General features: G+C 42.3%; 1 protein-coding gene across 1 annotated transcript; it reads right to left on the reverse strand.

Annotated features, from left to right (window-relative positions):
• Positions 1-942: 942 nt before the first annotated feature.
• Positions 943-17,856, reverse strand: HNRNPLL (heterogeneous nuclear ribonucleoprotein L-like). The gene is made up of 12 exons (XM_010142932.1): positions 17,742-17,856; positions 16,595-16,832; positions 13,072-13,157; positions 10,739-10,835; positions 10,578-10,650; positions 6,612-6,683; positions 4,786-5,003; positions 4,504-4,625; positions 4,162-4,363; positions 3,165-3,222; positions 2,949-3,047; positions 943-1,282 (listed from the first exon to the last, which is right to left on the reverse strand). The coding sequence occupies exons 2-12, from the start codon at positions 16,823-16,825 to the stop codon at positions 1,227-1,229; spliced, it is 1,314 nt and encodes a 437-aa protein (XP_010141234.1). The 5' UTR covers positions 16,826-16,832; positions 17,742-17,856; the 3' UTR covers positions 943-1,226.
• Between the last annotated feature and the right edge of the window lie 1,603 nt (positions 17,857-19,459).

Genomic DNA, 19,459 nt, shown 5'->3' on the forward strand with positions numbered 1-19,459 from the left:
CAGTGCTGGACAACAGCTCCCAGACTCCCCTGCCTGGATTCCCATTTCAGAGGGTTTAGCCCAAGTAAGACACAATCCCAGTTAAAAGAGAGCAGAGGTTCCAAAGTACTGGAACAGGACAAACCACCTCTCCAAAGAGACATCTTTCCCACCTCAGTTCCACATCCTCTCATCCGTTACATTACCTGAATCCCACCTGGGTTGCCTCCCTTTGGGGGAAAGGCTAGCCAAGTCTGTTCACCTTGTGCATTCTTTTCTGGTTGTAACAGGTATGTCACAGAAATTCTACAAAAGAAAACATGGAATTAACTGTCCAGGTATAAGAGAGTATGGTGGGCCTTGCTTTTGTCTGAGCTATTTTTATCACCTGGGGTTCTATTGTGATCTATCTTACCACATATTCAGCTGTTACCATTTAGTATGCCATAATGACTGGTTAAAAACAGAAAGTCAAGAGGGTATGTTAAACACCAAAAATGTAAGTTTAAAAGTGGAAAATGAGGATGAACACACTGATACAGGCTCACAATTTTAATTGTTGAAAGGCCCCTATGGTGGGACTAGCTATAGATGGCATCATGCTAATGCAAATGGAAAAGAGGTTTTTTAAAAAGAAAAAAACAAAACCACTTTCAGTATGAATTCACACACCGTACACGGGTACATACTTAATAATTTTCTACATTAGCTGTGTTTGAACTATAATTCAAGTCTATGCTACTAAAAATTCGGTATGTGCAACATTAACGTGATTAAAGCATTTTATAAATACAAGCTTTTTAGTATTGCAACATACTTTACTACTCGACATACAAAAACAAGTTCTACATTTAAAATTCAGATGTAATAATTCTATCTGCCAATTCGGACTACAAATTGAAAAATACTTGCTAATCTCTTAACATTATCGAAAATGCAAATATATTTTATTTTTGGAAGAAAACAATCTTGTTTATACTACTGGTGCTTCTTTAGACATCTGAGGATACGACACTAACAAAATACAAACTTTGCAGTAAAATTACGACATGTACTTCTCAGAGGCAAGAAGAAAAAATCTGGTTTGTATTTATGAAGGAACATCCATTTATTATAAAATAAGATAAAAGATATCAGAATTAAGTTGAAACAAGGCAACATTAGAACAACCACTGTAGAGCTTTGTGAAGGAAGTGTAGTTTGAAACTTGCAGATCAAGGTGAGCGCAGGTCTTGACATGCTGTCCTCTATAGATGGGATGATGTCGAGAAGCAAAGCTTCAAGGTGTAAGGGTTGGAACCATCTGTCAGGAGACAACACGGAACACACTCAGGGCATTGTACTGCTGATCCAGACCACCTCGCATGACAAGACACGACACAGTGACTAGTTCTGCAGGCTTAAGGCTCACACTCCGCTGCCTACCCCTGCAGATACCAGATGACCTGCAAGTAGGCGTTAGTGGTAAGTCTACCAGTTTTTTAGACACAAAACCAAAGTGATGGCTCTGGTCGCAAAGGAACACAGACAGAATTCCCAATCTTGTACTAGACACACGAAAGACTTTTTCCATTATCGCTGCCCCTCTTCCTGCCTGAACTGTTTATAGAAGTAATACTGAACAGGCCATGTCAAAGACAAAAGTCATTGATATCTAAGGAAGTCAAGACTTGGAGCGTGGCATTTTTATCAGAGACTGAGTGGCACTGGAAAGTATTTACACGTGTTTGACTGAGAAAAGAACAACAGGATGTCCAGCACACCCATCAGGCCTCTTCAGAAAACAAAGCCTAAAACAACCCCGCTCCGTCTGGCAAGGCTGCCAAGACCCACAGGGAGAGAACTCGCTTGTCTCTCAGGTGATGGAAGATATGTGCTCCTGGTTGGGCTAGCCTCCGACAGTCTTACCACAGCAAGACTTAACCAGCAGCCCTTGTTTTAAAACACTGTCCATCCCTGGGATGGTATAACTGACTATACATTAGGGTTTGCCTTTCTCATGGTGAAAAGAGTAAGTGCTGCTCTTATCGCCTCTCCAAACTGAGATAAACCTGAAATGGTGCACAGTCAGGTTATCAATAATATCTTAGAAAATATTCTGCTCCTGCAGTAATCTCAGTCATTCTGGAAAAAGCAGGCAAAAGAGCCGGGCAATAGGAAAGATACGAACTGTTAACACTCGACAAGGAGAAAAATTCCTAACAGTGTGGAGGAGGCAATTTAAAATCATATTAGACACTGGACTGGATTCAAAGTTATGTCTGTGAACAGTTGGAAAATTTCCATTTAATCCACTCAACTATCTCAACTCTTCACTGCAGATGTGGCCCACTGTAAACTTGTGCAGCAGGTGAACTCCCACTCATTCTTACTTGCTTGGCCATACTTATTCAGCCTGGCCTTACAATTTCTGATTTGAAAGAGAACCCCCCCAGAAGCGGCCAACTGAGAGCAGCGAGCTGTGTAACTTAGAGAATCTTCTGCCCAAAGATACTGCACATTTCTTTGCATTTCTTGTGAAAGCTATCAAAAGCTTCAGTAAGACATTATCTGTTAGGTTTGATTTTGATGACAGTGGATTTTAATGCTTTTTCTGCCTGCCTTCATTTTTCCCCAAACCAATTCTTTCTTCTTCATCTCTCCGAAACTTCAAAGTTGTGCATCATATTTTGAGTTCTATAGATTGACTCAAAAACCAAGAGTGTCATTTAGATAGAAACTAATGGAATCTGAACTAGAGATTAAATACGTACATAGTACACATCCACAGTACTTGTACACTGTCATATACAGTGAACGTGTGGGTATATGTATGTGTAAAAAATACGGCATCTATACATACAGTAAGAAGGACACAGGTTTTAGCTGCAGACTAAGCTGCTGAAGCCTCCCCTTTTACGAAGGCAGTATCAACGTGATAGCAAACAAGAAGAAAAGTTCTAGCAACGAGATCAGTAAAACGCACTTACTTGGGACTCTAATCTGGTAGTGATTAAGTACAGTGAGAGCTTCCACTGCATCTGTCTTACATTCCCACTCCAGCAGACCAGACAGTGTTTTGGCAGAAGCTGTCAAAAGGAGCAATAACAAAGGGGAGAAGGGGGATCAGTAACGTCTCCTGACAGCATATGCCCTTATCAACACTAGTATCAAGTAACTCTCCAAACAGGTCCAAGTTTACTTACGTTTTGGATCAAACACTTTGTATTTAATAAAGCTGAGAACTTCATGATCCTCACATAACTGTCACAAAAATAAAATAAGAGGTAAAACTCCAGTAAAAATGCACATAAACACATTTGCAAAACTTCCAAACTCCTGGAAGAGACACAGAAAAAGGAAAATACTGACTCTTCAAGAGAGCTTCCAAGAATTGATGGGAAATTATTATTTTTAAAAATGTGTTTAGATTGGTAACTCTTTAGAATACCAGTCTAGAGCAAGCAAAACAAGGCTCCCGTCCCACGATAAATATGATTTTATAGGCAAAAAACTTCTTAAGAGTACTGATATCACTACTACCTCAAACAACGTATTTAAACAAAACCCCAGGTCCTCCTTTTGACAATCCTGCTTCACTGCACTAGCTCCCAAGCTGTATATACAAGTATACTGCTCCTGAACCAGCGCGAACTTTCAGACAGAGCTTGAAAAACAGTATTTCTATTGAACTGAGAAATAACTCTCTGAACCACCCCAACTTCACCCCTGCCTCGACCTGAGAGGCCCAGTGTTGCATGTCTTCAGTGTTCCCAGTTCATTTAGAATTCAGCTGTACGCACTGTTCCCAGTGCACGCTTCTCCCCACTCCCAAACATCCTAGCAGTCACCAGAGGAACCATGTCCGGGAGTCAGCGTGTCTTCAGCAAACTGTAGTCCTGACTTTCCCTGTATTTGGTTTTGTGTGAGTCTCTTCCCCTTCCCCCACAGAAAACACATTGAACTCCTCAACATGTGTTCAACAATCTTGTTTCTCACATAAAAATAAAATTTAAAAAAAAGGAGAGGGCAATACCAGAACTGTGAAAATATGGCAGGTTCTATACAGGAAGAGGCTACAGATCCGTGTTAAAAATCAGTTCTCTTCCAATTGCTATGCCGTAGCTACCTATCTCAGGTATTTCTTTTCAGAAGCAGCAGAGCCCCGAAGCACTGGGTATCACAGCCCTTTCAACCGCCTACCTTTACAAACGTTTCTTCCGTTACACACAGGGGAACGTTGTAGTAATGCAGCACGCAGGATGGTGGTTGGATGATGTTCTTAGATGCCTGGCCAGCACTGGTGAAGCGATTATTTTTACTCATTGCAAAATCCTTGTAGCTACTTGTGCCATCCTCCAGTTCAAATATCTGGCTTGGAACTACCGAATGCTGCTTGGAAACACTGGGATTTAAGGACAGATATATAGCTAAAGTTTCTTAAGGAATTAAGACTTGCACACGTTGCACACAGATTACAGATCTAACCGAAGCAGCGCTGACATTTCTTTACAACGATTTGAAATAGAAGGAGAACATATTTACCAGACATTAAGTCTCTTTCCAAACAACTTGACGTTGTTGAGATGTGTGACAGCTCTTTCCACAGCATACTCATCACCCATTTCAACCAGTGCCGTGCCTGGAATAGTCTTCATAAATTTCACCTGAAATAGATAAGGGAAAAAAATAACCTTGCCACAAACAGCCCAACCAAGAGTTTTACTAGTTATTAGGAAATATTTTTAGATCATGCCATCCAAGCTTTTTTCAAAACAAGTAAAACGACTACAGTAGTTTCCAAGTGTCTGATAAATGATTCCTTACCTTCTCAATGTTTCCATACAAGCAGAACAGGTTGAAGACCCTGGAACAGTTCATCTTTAGCTGATGCAAACCACTAACCATGACAACTGACCCAGAAGGGTTTCCACCGTGCATGTATGAGGAGGATGCCTGAGGCAATGGATACGCAACGAGTTCGGGGGTGTCCCGAGATCCCATTCGGTACCGGCTTGGCAAGGGCAACAAAGGCCCATGTGACCCTAAGGAGAGGAAAGACCACGCTTTCATATCATTTGAAAGAAGTTTCACTACTTAATTATGCATTAAACCCCTCACACATAATGCGTATTTAAACGGGGGGAACAACATTACTAGAGTTTCCATTAATTCTTTTTCAAATTAAACAAACAAACCAACAACAAAAAACCCCCAAACTCTCTTCTACTCCCTTTAACGTTCCAAGTCTCTTCTTACATTATCGGACATGACAGAAGGAGCTCTTTCATGGTATTGCTTTTACACACAAGTGAAAAAAGTTAATTCAGTAATTACAGAAATAGTATCTTCCCTGGACCACACCAAATACTTGAACCTAAACCTATCACAAGTAGTATTTAAAATAAACCTTCAGCAGTACCGCCACGTCAGCTTACAGAGCTACGTGACACCAGGAAAGAACATTACAAAGTAGAGAAAATGAAGCGAAAAGAGTGAACTTCAGCCAGAGGCCTGGAGAGGAGATGAGGCAGTTCTTTTCCAGAGACAAGAGATGAAGTCAGAAGACTGCCTTGCTACAAACAGCTCACTTGGAAGAAACAGGAATAATTAAACCCCTGCACTGATGCAAAATGAAGCTGTCCAAATGAAGCTTGTTTTCCACTACAAGAGACAAGTTTCCCTGAAATAATTTTTTTTAATGAAGAGACTTTACTACTATGCAATACCTCTTTTTATAGAGAACATCAGTATTACAGACCAAGAAGAGGATCTCTGTTCTTCTGAGACAAAAATAATGTGAAATTCACATAAGCCAAGTATAAAAGGAACCTTTTGTCCTTTTTTCCTACATAAGGTAGAAGGGTATAGCAGAAGAATGAAAAAAGAACATCAGTGAATGCAAGGTGGAACTTGGAAATTCTGAAGATCTGAAGAACCTTTGGAAAGAGCAGGTAGAAGGTCAACCTACATTGTAAAATATCAGAAGTACCTTTGCAAAGAAAGAGGCAAGACAAACCCCACTGCATCTGACAGTTAGAGTAAATAACCAGAAAAGTCTCATCTAACTGGGGATATCAGGTTCTCAACCCTGAGGTTTTCATCCAACACCCGGAAGTGACAGCAGATCTTCATTTACACGTAGCACTTGGAACTGCTGCACTTCACAGCATTAATTCCAAAACATCCTTTTTACAGGGTCACACAGTTGTATCTTTCCAGAGTTAGTTAAATTAGGAGAGGTGCAAGTCCACAATTCACAGCTCTGCACGTAAGAACAGCACAGAGCTCTGTGCTGCACCAAACCACCGACAGAGCTACGCTGCCATTTTCCAGAAGAAAACTGCTTTCCCAGTACAGATGTGATGCTTCCCTCCATGGCTAAGGCGATGGCAACTGAAAGGAAACCTTCTTCCAAGGAATAAATTTGTAAAGCCAGATGCTGTCCGTGAAAGGAAGAGGTATGGCAATAAATGCACTTAGATTTCAGAGAATCACTACTGTTTTCAACACGTGGACTGACAGCACTGAGTGTACAGCAGACTGTGAACTACTCACGCTGCAGGGATCCACAGCCCAGTACTGACTGAACATTTAGATTTCCACAAAACAGGTAAAGGACTCGTAACCACCTGCCATCCTGCGTTACTTACCGTAACCATCATGTCTAAACGATGACGGGTGCTCTCCCAAAATAGCTTGCCTCTGGCGTCCCTTCCCTCTGTCTAACATGTGGGAAGGGAAAGAAAACAGTTTAGTATGCAACTAACAACTACTAATTTTTCCAGTTAAGACACAAAGCTTCTACTTAAGAAGCAAAAAAGTAATTTGAGTCCTTGTTAATTTTATAAATGATGTCTCATTCATTATACATCTAAAACCACAAGCTGTAGCCCTGTGACACCAAAATTAAAAGACTGCCATCTGTATAACGAATTGCGCTTAGGTTGATTTGGGGCAGTGGTCAATGAGGAGATGCGGACATTAAAAGTTTATGGAAACACCCAACAGTTTTCCTAAACAGACACCACACATTAGTATAGATAACACCATACAGCAGGATTTACCTCTATGTCTCTTAAAATAAATTTGAAATGCAGTACTTTTGAAAGACAGTACCTGAATCATAATATTAGCTTCAACAGCAACACATTTTCAAAGTGGGCTTCTTTCAAGAAGTTTCAGCATAAGCCAACAACAACCTGTATTACATGGTTTCATAATCAGTAAACAGAGAGCATTACATATGTGTACATATATATTTACAGAACACCTACTGATTTATGGGCGTGCTGAAAGGATTGTACATTATGGCATTATAAGGAGCACGTAACAGGTCAACTGAAGAAAACCATCACTGAATAATGCACTTCAACAACGGTCAATCCTTTAAGAAAACCCAGTTCTCTAGGATATAAAATTAAACAAGGGGTCTACATTACTGGAAGAAAGCAGCACATTACAGCCAAAGCTGCACACTCTAATCACATCCGTGCTGCACGACAAAGAAAATCCGAACTCCAGATTTCTTTGTGGTAAGCTACAACTGATTCCTCACAATTCAAAAAGCCATACTGAAGAGATGGGGCAAGACATTTATCAGTTTACAGCACTGCCTGGGAAATTTAAGGATGAAAACGGCAACTTCAGCCCAATGCAGCTGGAGGTGTTTCCTGAGAAACAGGAACTATTTGCAACAGACAACACAACAGTGGGAGATGAAAAGACACGTGCCCTTTTTGCTCAGGTTTTTGAGGACAGCTTCTGAGTCAGATGTTTACTCTGACAGTAGAGCCTGAAGAGGAAACAGTGCTGAGCGTCTTCAAATACATAGAAGAAGGATTACTTTCATCATGTTTTGTTTTTCCATTCCCTTTTCTGAGTAAGAGCTCTGGTTCTCAGCTCTGGAAAGCAAAGCAGCAGTCATATCAAGTGTTCTGAGCATTTAAACTGCATGCAGTAATCGTATTTCAGAAAAATCAAGTTTATAATTCTCATCTGTGGAGATAAAGCCTTTGAAACCGCACACGGTAATGTAGTAAAGGACCACATTCCTCAAATGAAGGGTTCTGGGGGACACAGTCTGACAATTATTTCCTCCTCAGGACGGTAGAGTCCACTCCTCTTCCCTTGCACCATAGCCCCTCTCCACTTGAACAAAGTCCCTCAGTTGTGCAAACAGGCAGTGAAAGAGGAGAACTGATCGGTGTTAAAAATAATTCTGAATGGAAAGATTCTTTATAACCTTTTAAGTCTCGGGCTGGCTGTTTTTAGGTTTGGTTTTAAATCAGGTCCTTGTGTTGATGCACATGCTGGTATTGCCACCAAAAGAAATGCTCCAAGCTACAGTTTGGGCTTTCCAGCTAAAAGCGAGTAGAACACTACAAGCCAGGTGGTTTTTTGGGTTCAGTTTGATGCGAAATGGGTTCACAGCAGCAGGCACTTGTTAGGAAGTTTACTTAAGTGACTTGAGAAATACTATCAGGAAGTCTGTAATTTGTTACCATAAAGAACAAAAACCAGTTCTCTAAAAACCCCCAATCATTAGCCAAGTCCATTTCCTTCCTAAGACTTGAGGGAAAGGATGTATTACCGTGACTGTTCTCAGAATGAAACGCCTTTGGGCTTAGACCTTGTTTCCTGCAGTGAGATCCCTGCAGTTCAGGTCTCATTAAGTTCAAAAGCCAAATAATGCTGCTGCAAGACTAAGCTGAAGTACAAGTACAAAAACTCTCCCTCAAAAAAAGAAAATAAAGTCCTGGATTAGTTTCTGGGCAAATTGCTCTAGCTGCCTGCTCTCTCAAGTACACTTCAGTGTTCAGTCAAGATCTATATTCTCATGTTCAAGATACATGATGTGGGCCAGAGTAAGTGAAAAACCACACTATATTGAATGTAGCATGATCGAGGGAGAGATGTAGATCATACAAGTCTAGTTCTTTTCCTCTTGCGGGCAGCAGAGTGACGTACAGAAAAGAGACAGGCTGTCAAAGTAACAAAAGGAAAACAGAAGAGCGGGGTGAGATTTCTTGAGAAAGGATGCGTATAGCTTGCTCTAAGTTTTTCATTTCCCACTGTTCTCTCCAGCTTGGGGAACCGTTGGTTCGTACGGCTGTATCTACACCACATAATTGGTCTGCAGATAATTAGATGCATAATGGTACAAGTTGCCCTCCAAACACTGCGAGGATCAAAAGATATGAGCGTCAAATTAATTCTTTGGATTTTTCCAATTCAAAACTTAAGATTTTTCCTTTTTTTTCTTGCCCTCAAGTTTCTTCAAAATTTTGAGAAAAAAAATTTGAATCCTGATACAAATAGTCACAATCTACAAGCTGCAACCAATACTGTAGCTCCCTTGTTAACTTTTTACAAGGACTTCATCTGGAAAATTCAAGCTCTAGGTTTTCAGTTGTACAACGGTTTGACAAGCCCAGTGTCTCTGCAGAATTATGCTGAAAGCGCGTATCACTTGAAACGGCCAAAGCCCTGCTTCTCATATAGAGGATCTACTTTCCAAAGGCTATCTTGGATACAGTGTCTTCACTTGTCTAACTTGACATTGCACGCTTTATTGTACAGAAGTTACTGAACACTGCACTCAAGAGTTACAATTGCTTTTCTTTTAATAAACGCTTTACAGGATTTAGGCTACACAGTTTGTCTTTACATGGATAGTCACAGTTTTCACTGACATGAGTTAAGCTCTGATAACTTTACAGCTGAGTACTTGAGAGACAGTATGCCTGTACCATGATGAATCTCCCTATTTTAATAGTTCAGTATAACTGAGGGGACCTATCTGGTATCGCACTGCTCAGTTCCAGCTGTCTACAGATGAGGGTTTCCCTGCTACCAGACAATACTGACACTGTTAAGACTAAGTGCAACTCTCACATACAGCAAGTAGTAAAAAAATTACAAGGTCAGTGATATCAACAAGAGACGTTCTTAGTTTTGGAGGTTCTCATTTTTTCAGGTGTAATTTTAAGGGAAATAAGACCAACATACACACACACTTGAACAGAATGGGTACAGTCTATCATGTTATTCATCCCACACAAATCTGAAGTACTGAAAGTGTCCTCCTTTAAAAACTTGTGGTGGTGGTGCATGCAGTATGCAGACAAGGTGAATTGCAAGTCTGAGCTTTTTTCAGAGGGTTTTGTTTGTTTGTTTGTTTGGTTTTTGCTGATGCCGATGTGGTGCATGATGAAGTGTAGAGTCAGCCTGCTGAAGTCCTCTATCCTTCTTAATGCCTTGTCCAACATAGGGGAAAGGAGTCCTTTCGAAGGAGAAGCAGTGTGCAAGTTTGCAGTTTGTAAGGAATAGTCTGTACCAGGTTTCCTCTCCTCCAAAGAGAGAGAGCAGCTTGGAGAAATGCAGGTCCTTGAGAACTGCAGAGGTGCTTGCAGGTGTGGGCTCCTTGTTGAACTAAGTGGCTCAAGCACACAGCAGTGGGGGGCACTAGGGCTCAGGGTTAATGTCCTGGCTTGGGACCACAGCCTTCAGCAGCACTGGCTTGCTTTGAAATGACTATAGCAATACCGCCTGACCACGTATAAAGGGTTGGCATTAGTACAGTCAAAGAGCTACAGCAATAACGTATGAAAACCTACCTCGTCGGCCCAGATATGGCTTAGTGTAGTCCCAACTATCGTTGTCGTTTCTAATGACATTAAGCCGAGTTGGCTGTTCAAATAAAGTAAAAGCGAAAAAGGTTAAGTCTCGATTAGATGTATTTTTCTAGTAAAACTGAAAGAGAAGATCCAAGCATTACCCTTGCGTATTCAATTTTCAGTGTGCAGCATCCTGCGTAGATATCTGCTCCATTGAGTGCAGCCTTCGCCTTCTGGGCACAAAACACTGACTCAAACATACACAGTGCATTAAGGATTTTTTCTCCAGGTGTCTCATTCATGTCCCTTTCTCCTGATACAGCTTTATTTTTGTAGCCTGCAGCATCTCACTATTGCATACCTTTACAAGAGCTCTCCATGACTGTAACATAAAATTACCAACAGCTATATACGGGTTCAACTTAGGTTAAGCATCTGTTTTTGATATGTAAGCAGCAAGTGATGAGGCCATTCATATATCAGTAAATTTTCCAGCCTGGATTATACAGATGCAAGCTTTGTTTATGCTCTGAGGTGATGATATTTGGAAGGGGATATTCTGGTGGATTTAGTAATTTTCATCAGAGGACTTTAGAAGTTACCAGCAAGCCTAGAGAATGTTGGAAGGGAAAGTTCAAGCTGCATCATTTGGGATGGGATCAGAGCTTGGGGCGAGAAGGCATGACTTAAGACAGTGCACCCCTTCTCCCAGCTAGCACTAGCTAGAGACTTGCAGGGAAGGAGAACAAACTCAGGAGGTATTTTATGGAAAAAAGAACAAAGGAAGAGTGCACCCTTTTTTAGCTTGTTAGCCAAACAAAACCCCAGAACTAAGAGATGTAACTTTGAATAAACAAATAATCATCTTGCATCAAAAAATACAACCAGCAGATTGCTTAAATCCACAGCTCAAGGCAGATCCGTGTAGCAGGCTCCAACGTGTAGGTTATTTCATATCCTCTACGTACTCCAGGGTTAGTTCTAGGACTAGCAGAAAAATGTGCCTGAGCCTTAACACGTGGCAATCCACGGTCTCATACATACTTGGTAATGTACAGTGTCAGAAAGCCTGAACCTTGCCGCAGACCAGACTTTTGTGTCATCTCTTGATGTAATTTAGTAAAACTTTGGAAGTAGTCTGTATCAATAGCATATACCCTGTATTTCACCAAATTCCTGCAGCCCAGCTTCTTCCAAGGTGATGTAGGTTCACTGTGGAATTTAAGAGTGAGAAAGTTAAGCTTCCCAGACCTTTCTCGCTGGAACTGGGGGAGCACATCTGCAGAAGTAACGGGTACTGCAATGAACACTGAAATGCCAATGAATTCTTGAAGTTTTCAGACAAGGCTCGTCTTGAAGCTCACTTTTTCCCACCTGTTGCACTACTTTGCTCACATGCACAAATTTTCTTTCAGCTGCTGGTTGTTTCCATTTTTAATAAAAGACGTTCCAGAATTTAATTCAAATGACAGAAGTATGACAGGGTATGTGAAGGATCCTCCCCACAACCTCCCTAACCTTTCAGAAGATACAGCAACTATACAAGTCATCTGATCCAGACACCACCGCTTACCACAAACTGAACACACTGCCCTAGTTCAGGCAAACCCCTGCCCGTAGGACACACAGTTGAGGTCTTCTACAGAGAGAAATGGCCATTAGCTTGCTTTGATGGAAGTTAGGGTAATGCTTTTCGCCTGGCAAATCCTCAATGAAGCCACCAGCTAAGTCCCTTGTTACAAAAGTGACCCACTAGCAAAGCCTGCCACATCAGTAGCATCTAAAATGGATAAGGAGTTTCTGAGGTTTTGGTACGGTTTTGTCCAGATTAAAACCTCAGAAACAGAGGCGGCCAGTCTCTAGGAAAAGGCTATCACAGTTTTATCAACTAAGGCGTAAACATATCAGACTTTGGACTTTGCAAACCGCAGCAGCATAGTAACAGCTCTGAGTGTTCGCCCCATAATGCTACCAACGCAGAAAACAGCAGGGTAACAGAGCAGGGAATTCCCTCAGCACATGACAAAGAGCTCAAGAAGGCCTGAGTTTGGCTCGTGCTTTATATAACGTCCGAAGAGTAAGACAATCAGTATATATGAGAACTATTTTAGAAGAGTTTGGAGAAGTCAAACTGCACCTCTGCAGTCCCTTACACCTTTCCTGAGTATCAACCCAGGCAGAAGCCATTAACTTTCGTGTATGATGTGTTGTCAAATCTATGATGTACTTCATGTCTGCAATTACCAGCCTTAGGGCCACCTACAGACATCGTTCTCAAGACCACTGCTGACAAGGTAATTTTCTTAGAAAGATGAAGTGTGGAAGCGCTATTTTTTTCTTACAGATACACAGAAATTACCACATCTTAGATAGAAATTTTACAATAATTTGATCTCAAAATTACACAGTACTTTCCTGACACTCCCACACTAAATCCCCTCTCCCGACAAAGACCTACAGCAAAAAAAAAGAAATCCGCTCTTAAAAAGGATATTCAACCATAGCTTGTATTCCATTTCTCTTGAATATAACAATGCGCTGGACTTTTCCAACAGGGTTGCACACAGTGTACAGCACATCCTAAGGAAGAAGAAAATACTTTAGTCCGATGTGAAATTTCAAACTCGAGGCCCACAGAACATTTTCTCGCATTGGCATTTCAATGCTAAAGAGCGAAGAAAAGGCTCATTACCTTTTCATTTCTTGCTTCCCCTATATGATTTCTAGATTCACGATTAGCATTTTTATGGGTTAATACAGAGCAGGCAGTCAAATCTGAGCAACAGCAAACACTCCTAGGAGAAGTGCTCTGCCAAACACTGCTTTAACGAGCATCCGGAACTGTGCTGAACCCCAGTGACGGCACCCACGTCTCAAGCTGTGCTCCTTTCACCTGCACTGCTGCAGCTTTACCACAGCAAAGACAGACAAAGCGACGCTGCAGTCACAGCACGTTTCACTTCGTACAACTGGCAGCTGAGGGTTTTTTGACAATTCGTGTCCATTTTCAGAACAGTAACTGGGGGCAGTCCATGACGGAAGCTTAGGCAGCACATCAGAAGAATTTCCATCAGATTCACCCGAATCAAAAGTGGTTGCTGTGCTTCTCCTCTTAAGGCAGAGACAACTTCTGACAGGAAACACTGGATTCATGTGAACTCCCTGTTAATGCTCTGCTTTTACCACCATTTCTCTATGTTACAGGGAACCAATAAGATTCAAGAGCATCTTCAGTGCCACAGGTGAACCAAACATTAAGGAGAAAAGCTCGCCTTACTGTACATCGGGCCAGACTTACGATGGGTGCTAGGAGTATCTCAAACCACAGTCAGTTACACCTAACGAGTCACGCATCACAGTAACAAACCAGTCTCCAGCATGAGTCTGACCAAGGGAAGTAACTTTATTTTAGAGTGATTATACACCATACTCAGAGTTAACACAACTCACACCTGAAAACCTGAACAAACAGGGAAGTGATTCCTTGAAACAATTCACCTTTTTGAACATCGTCTAACAGCTGATCACACACAAGCTTTGCTAGACAACCTATTTCACAGCTAAACCCAGCGGGCAAAGGCACTGACATCTCAGCACTCTTTTCTCCAGGCTCGATACCCCCAGGTCCCTCAGCTGTTCCTCACAGCACTTATCTCCAGACCCTGCGGCAGCCTCATAGCTCTTCTCTGGACACGCTCCAGCACCTCAATGCCCTTCTGGGAGCGAGAGGCCCCAAACTGGACACAGTATTTGAGGTGTGGCCTTACCCATGCCGAGTACAGGGGACGATCCCTGCCCTGCTCCTGCTGGCCACAGCAGTGCTGGTACGAGCCCGGATGCTGTTGGCCTTCTCGGCCACCTGGGCACGCTGCTGGCTCCTCTCCAGCCACTGTCAACCAGCAGGCCCAGGTCCTTTTCTGCTGGGCAGTTTCCAGCTGCTCTGCCCCCAGCCTGCAGCACTGCAGGGGGCTGTTGTGACCCAAGTGCAGGACCCGGCCCTTGGCCTGGCTGAACCTCCTACCACTGACCTCAGGCCGTTGATCCAGCCTGTCCAGATCCCTCCATACAGCCTCCCTGCCCCGAAACACATCAACACTCCTGCCCAACTTGGTGTCACGTGCAAACTGAATGAGCACCTCTCGATCCCCTCATCCAGATCGTTGGTGAAGACGGGGAAGAGGACAGGCCCCAACACTGAGCCCCGGGGAATACACCTGTGACCAGCCGCCAGCTGGGTTCAGCTTCACTCACCACCACCCACCCGGCCCGTCCATCCAGCCTGTTTTGGCTTAAAACTGGTTGCAATTCTGTATCCATTTTGTCTAACTGTAGTTCAAATTTAAGGAGAGAAAAGCGTTGAAGAGGTGGTGCTGGGCTTTGTGGAGGTTTTTTTTTTTTGTGTTGGTTTAATAACGCAGACTTTGCCTGACGTAACTGTTTCTTTACCCCACTGGCCAAGTGCGACATTTTGATTTTTTCTCATCTCACTCCTAGCTGTTATGGGTACAATTGCTTTCTCCAGCTGCTATGACTCTACTAGTCTACGCTGTCTTCAATGAGCTCTGATGCTTGCAAGGAATTTTGGAGATGTGTCTGCTTTTAGTGCTCACTGGCATTCCCCGGACGAGCAGTTGGGGGCAGCAGGAAGGCAGAGGTTTGCAGGGCAAGAGGCTGGTTTGTTTTCAAAAGGGATCTGCTGCGCTGGAGGCTTCATTCTCAGCATTTCCATGAAACTCTCCTAGCCCAGAACGATGCCTCTGCTACCAGTTTCCTCACGCACCTATGTTTAACCCAGCTGCTTATGCAAGCCAACTCTAAAACGTGAAGGAAATGTAGTTTCCAAACCTGGCATTACAGCCACACGCAAGCAATACGTTAACTTAGTGGGTTTGTTCTCCCAGCCCAAAGCAGGTGCGTTTTTATACACTGATGAAAAAGCTGAGAACTCACACCCTGCCGTGCTTTCCTTTAGAGCAAACTGACAGGGGAAAGAAAACGCATCACCCACTAGTGAATCAACAGGGAAAAAACCTATCAATACTCACAGTGCAATGATGTAAAAAGCGATATGGAACTGCTTGCCTGGAGTAATTTCAGGAACACTAAGTTTCAAACTATTTGCTAACGTAAGTTTTGTTTCATATGCCATATATCAACACTTGCATTAGCTACATAGCTCCACACAAGCCAGACACTTTGACTGATCCACGTTAACCCATGCATTTCCCTAAAAACAAGTAACTTAGCCTTGTATCACAGTGTTACAAGCCTGGTTAAAGCAGGCTTTTTAAAATTTTTCCTGGAATATTTCTGTGCAATTCAATGTGTACTACAGAATCTCTGAAAAATACAAGCATTCAATGCATGAGAGAACAGGCATTCTTAAATACTAGCAAACACTACTTGTATCTTTATAGAGAAAACCCACACACACGCCTGCCAGAAGTAAGATGGCAACAAATGAGGATGTATATACGGCATGACTTGAAATACTAAAAAGTAAAATATATCAGCCCAAACAAAAGGGAGGAAAATTCCACCAAACTAGAGCTGATCGTCATCAGCAGATGCAGGTTTCAACTTTCCACAAAGGAAATACTTAAGAATGAAGGATGGCAATAAAATAACCACTCCTATGGGAAAAATTACTTGCTCTTTAAACATACACCACTCAGAGCTAAATGACATGCCTGGTGTTGCGGCAACACATCTGGAAATATTTCAGAAGCATGCAACAACTTAAACATTTCAAAATCCTGACCACTGAAGTCTGCAAGGTTATTGCAAAACATCTGTACAACAAGACTGAATCATCTCAAAAAACCTTTTCTGCAGAACATGCACGTTGCTTAGATGACGGTGGTGTAAAGCTGTGTTAGGTTGAGTTTAATCCCTGATTCAAATGACTGGTGTACGCTTTTAACGAACAGTACACCCCGGAAATAACCTACCAGGTGGCTGCTCCCTGCCTTTTATCATTTTATTTAAAAAAACAAGAAAAACAAGAAGAGACATACCACTGTAATTGGGTAGAGAGGGTTCTGGATTGACAACAGAAGAACTTTATTTCCACCGGAGGGGTCGTCAGTGTTCCCGGGCCGAGTGATCCTCTTGCTGGTGGAGTAGTTGAAGAAGGCTTGTTGTCCAGCAATGTACACCGGCTCATCTGCTGCAAACGTCACGCATTTCTTTGCACTTTCTACGTTTTCAAACTCCACCAGAGCCTGGCGCTTAAATGGCATCATCATGACATAGCTGGTGAGATTAACAGGACAGTAAGTTTTCCTGTGGGCTTCCTCAAAACAGATCGCAAGCACTCGCTATCGTGTCCAGTTTTCCTGCACAGTTCCTAATAAGGCCGTAAAAGGACGGTCAGTCTCCCTGCTCACACTTCCCCAACCTGGTCAACGCACTTCTAAAGCATTTGCCCAGACCAAGAAATGCAGCTATAAGATAAATAAGTAAGAAGCCGTTGTTTTCCTGAAAAAGTTTAATACATAAAAACATTCAACCAAAAAATGAACAGTTAATCATTTTCTAACTTACTATAACTACAATTAACGTTAAGAAAACTTGCTAAAACCACCAATGAGATAAAGGAAATTCATGAAGAAGTTTAAATCATGAATTTTTTTTTTTTTTTCTTACACAAACCACCTTACAGGAAATAAACTGAAGTATTCTAGTTCACTGGATTCAGACACAGACAAACTCAGGATACTTTGTCAGCTGATTAAGACTTTGAAATACAAAACTCTCATTCTGTGTACCTATTTGGATTCCTCGACAAGCCTGTGCTTACTGCATTTCATTTATTTATGTTTAGACACTGGTATGATTCAATTATTTTAACATTAAGGCAGTGAAAATTCCTATTGTACTATTTACAACACCTATTTGACTTCAACACAGGCATTCACGTGAAAAGAAATGCATGTTCCCAAAAAGCAGCCCTCCAAACTCAGAATGAGCTGGCCCTTCCCGTTCATCTTCACTGTTTTGTTCACTGATGAGGAATCTTTAGGCTCTCGGACCTTTGACGGGGCCTCCTCTGAACCACCAGTGCAGTTCTGCATTTGAAATGGCTATCACCATGTATTCAAAGAGGTTCGAAAAACTTAGGTAACACTCCCAACCTGTCTACAGATACGACTCTATACATACCATATGGTTCCAAACTTCTCGAGAGCTTCCACAAGATCTGCTTCCACTACCGATTCACACAGCCCTCGGACATGGACAACAGGAGAAACGGAGACTTTGTGGTGACTTCCCCCAGCATCCTAGCAATGAAATCACATTTTCAAGTTAAACACAGAAAAAGGAATACTGCTATCATTAACTACAATTAAATATTTGCCAGATACTACACTGGGACCAGGAGCAGCCACTTAAACGTACGATCCAAGCACACTGTAAATAATTCAGCTTTTCTTTCCAAAGGGATTGTCAAGTTCAGTGGCTGAAGACTACTTAAAATGCTTTGCAGATTGCATTAATGTGTTTACACAGGCACGATTTTTCTAATATCGGAAAAAGTCTGCTTAACACTTGGCTGAATTGCAGGAGGTCTTCCACCCCGTTTGTTAAAAGTCCAAAACCAAAAACTGCATGGACGTGCACAACAGCTAAAACATTTCTGACACTCTTCCTGTTTGTTTATGCCAATATTTGTTTGGGACAGGCTGGAGGATAAAAACAAGGCAAGAACAGACAAGGGCCACCAGTAAACTGAATGAAAATTGATTATTTTTCTCATGTACGTAAAGCTGCATCCCACAACGCAAGAAAACGCCAGCTCCATGCTGTACTTCAAATCTGTCTGAACAGAGATTCGAGGAAAAAACACGGTCCAGAACATCCACACACTGTCTTGTGTGTTTGTTTAATACACAGCCCTCCTGAAGCAAGTATGTTTTGACTTTAAATCAGGTATTTGCCCACTCTGAACCAAAAGCCAGCACTTCAAATGTCGTCAGCAGGCAGCATAATCTGTCCTGCGATGTTTCAGGCTTAGCTCGCATGTTATTCATTTCCAGCACGAAAGCGTTTTAAGTGGTAGCACGTTTCCTTGAATAGGGCCTGCGACAATCGTGGGAAAACACCGCTAGTGATATTTGCATAAGATACCAGATAACTGCATTAATCAGCTGCGGTCTACGGCGGTAGCAGCAATCAAAGCACTCACAGAAGGTTAATGCTCTGAGCTGCAAAAACTGAGGCAGCTGCAGAAGGAACAGAACTGCGCAGAGGTTTTTATTTTCAACTTCCACGCTCTTGCATACTCCACACACACACTCTCCAAAGCTGAAAGAAGCACCTAAGGAAACCTCCAACAGCAAGCTACCCGTTTTTCACTGTGCTTTCTCCCACCATGTCTAATGCCCCAAGACGTTAGGACAGCAGGCACCTTTACCTCACCCGCGGTCTACAGCACGACCAGCAGTTCGGACACCCATCATGCACCGACCGCCCTGCAGGCGCACCCACCTATTCAGATCCCAGGTAATGCTGGGGGCACACATCTCCTTTCCTTTCCTTTCTGGTTTTGGTTTGTTCTTTAGTCCCTTCAGGAAATCTCACCTTAAAATATTTCTGTCTCATCAGATGGCAAATATAAGCAATGATTTTCTCACTGAAGCAAAAACTCCCTACACAGAGCTACGTTACTTAAGCAGCACTCCATACTTAAGTCAAGCTTTTCAGAGAGGTGATCACAACAGAAAGGTACTTCACACTCCCTCCCCTTCCCAGCGTTTCTTTGTCATACACATCCCTTTGTACTTTTATTTATCAGCAGTCAAATACAATTTTTGCTTTCTTTTGTAGTTAAAGCATCACTTGGCTCTCCCATACAGAAAGCATCCTCTAGCAGGCTGCTG

The sequence above is a fragment of the Buceros rhinoceros genome, unplaced genomic scaffold (assembly GCF_000710305.1).
Source record: "Buceros rhinoceros silvestris isolate BGI_N320 unplaced genomic scaffold, ASM71030v1 scaffold26739, whole genome shotgun sequence".
NCBI lineage: Eukaryota > Metazoa > Chordata > Aves > Bucerotiformes > Bucerotidae > Buceros > Buceros rhinoceros.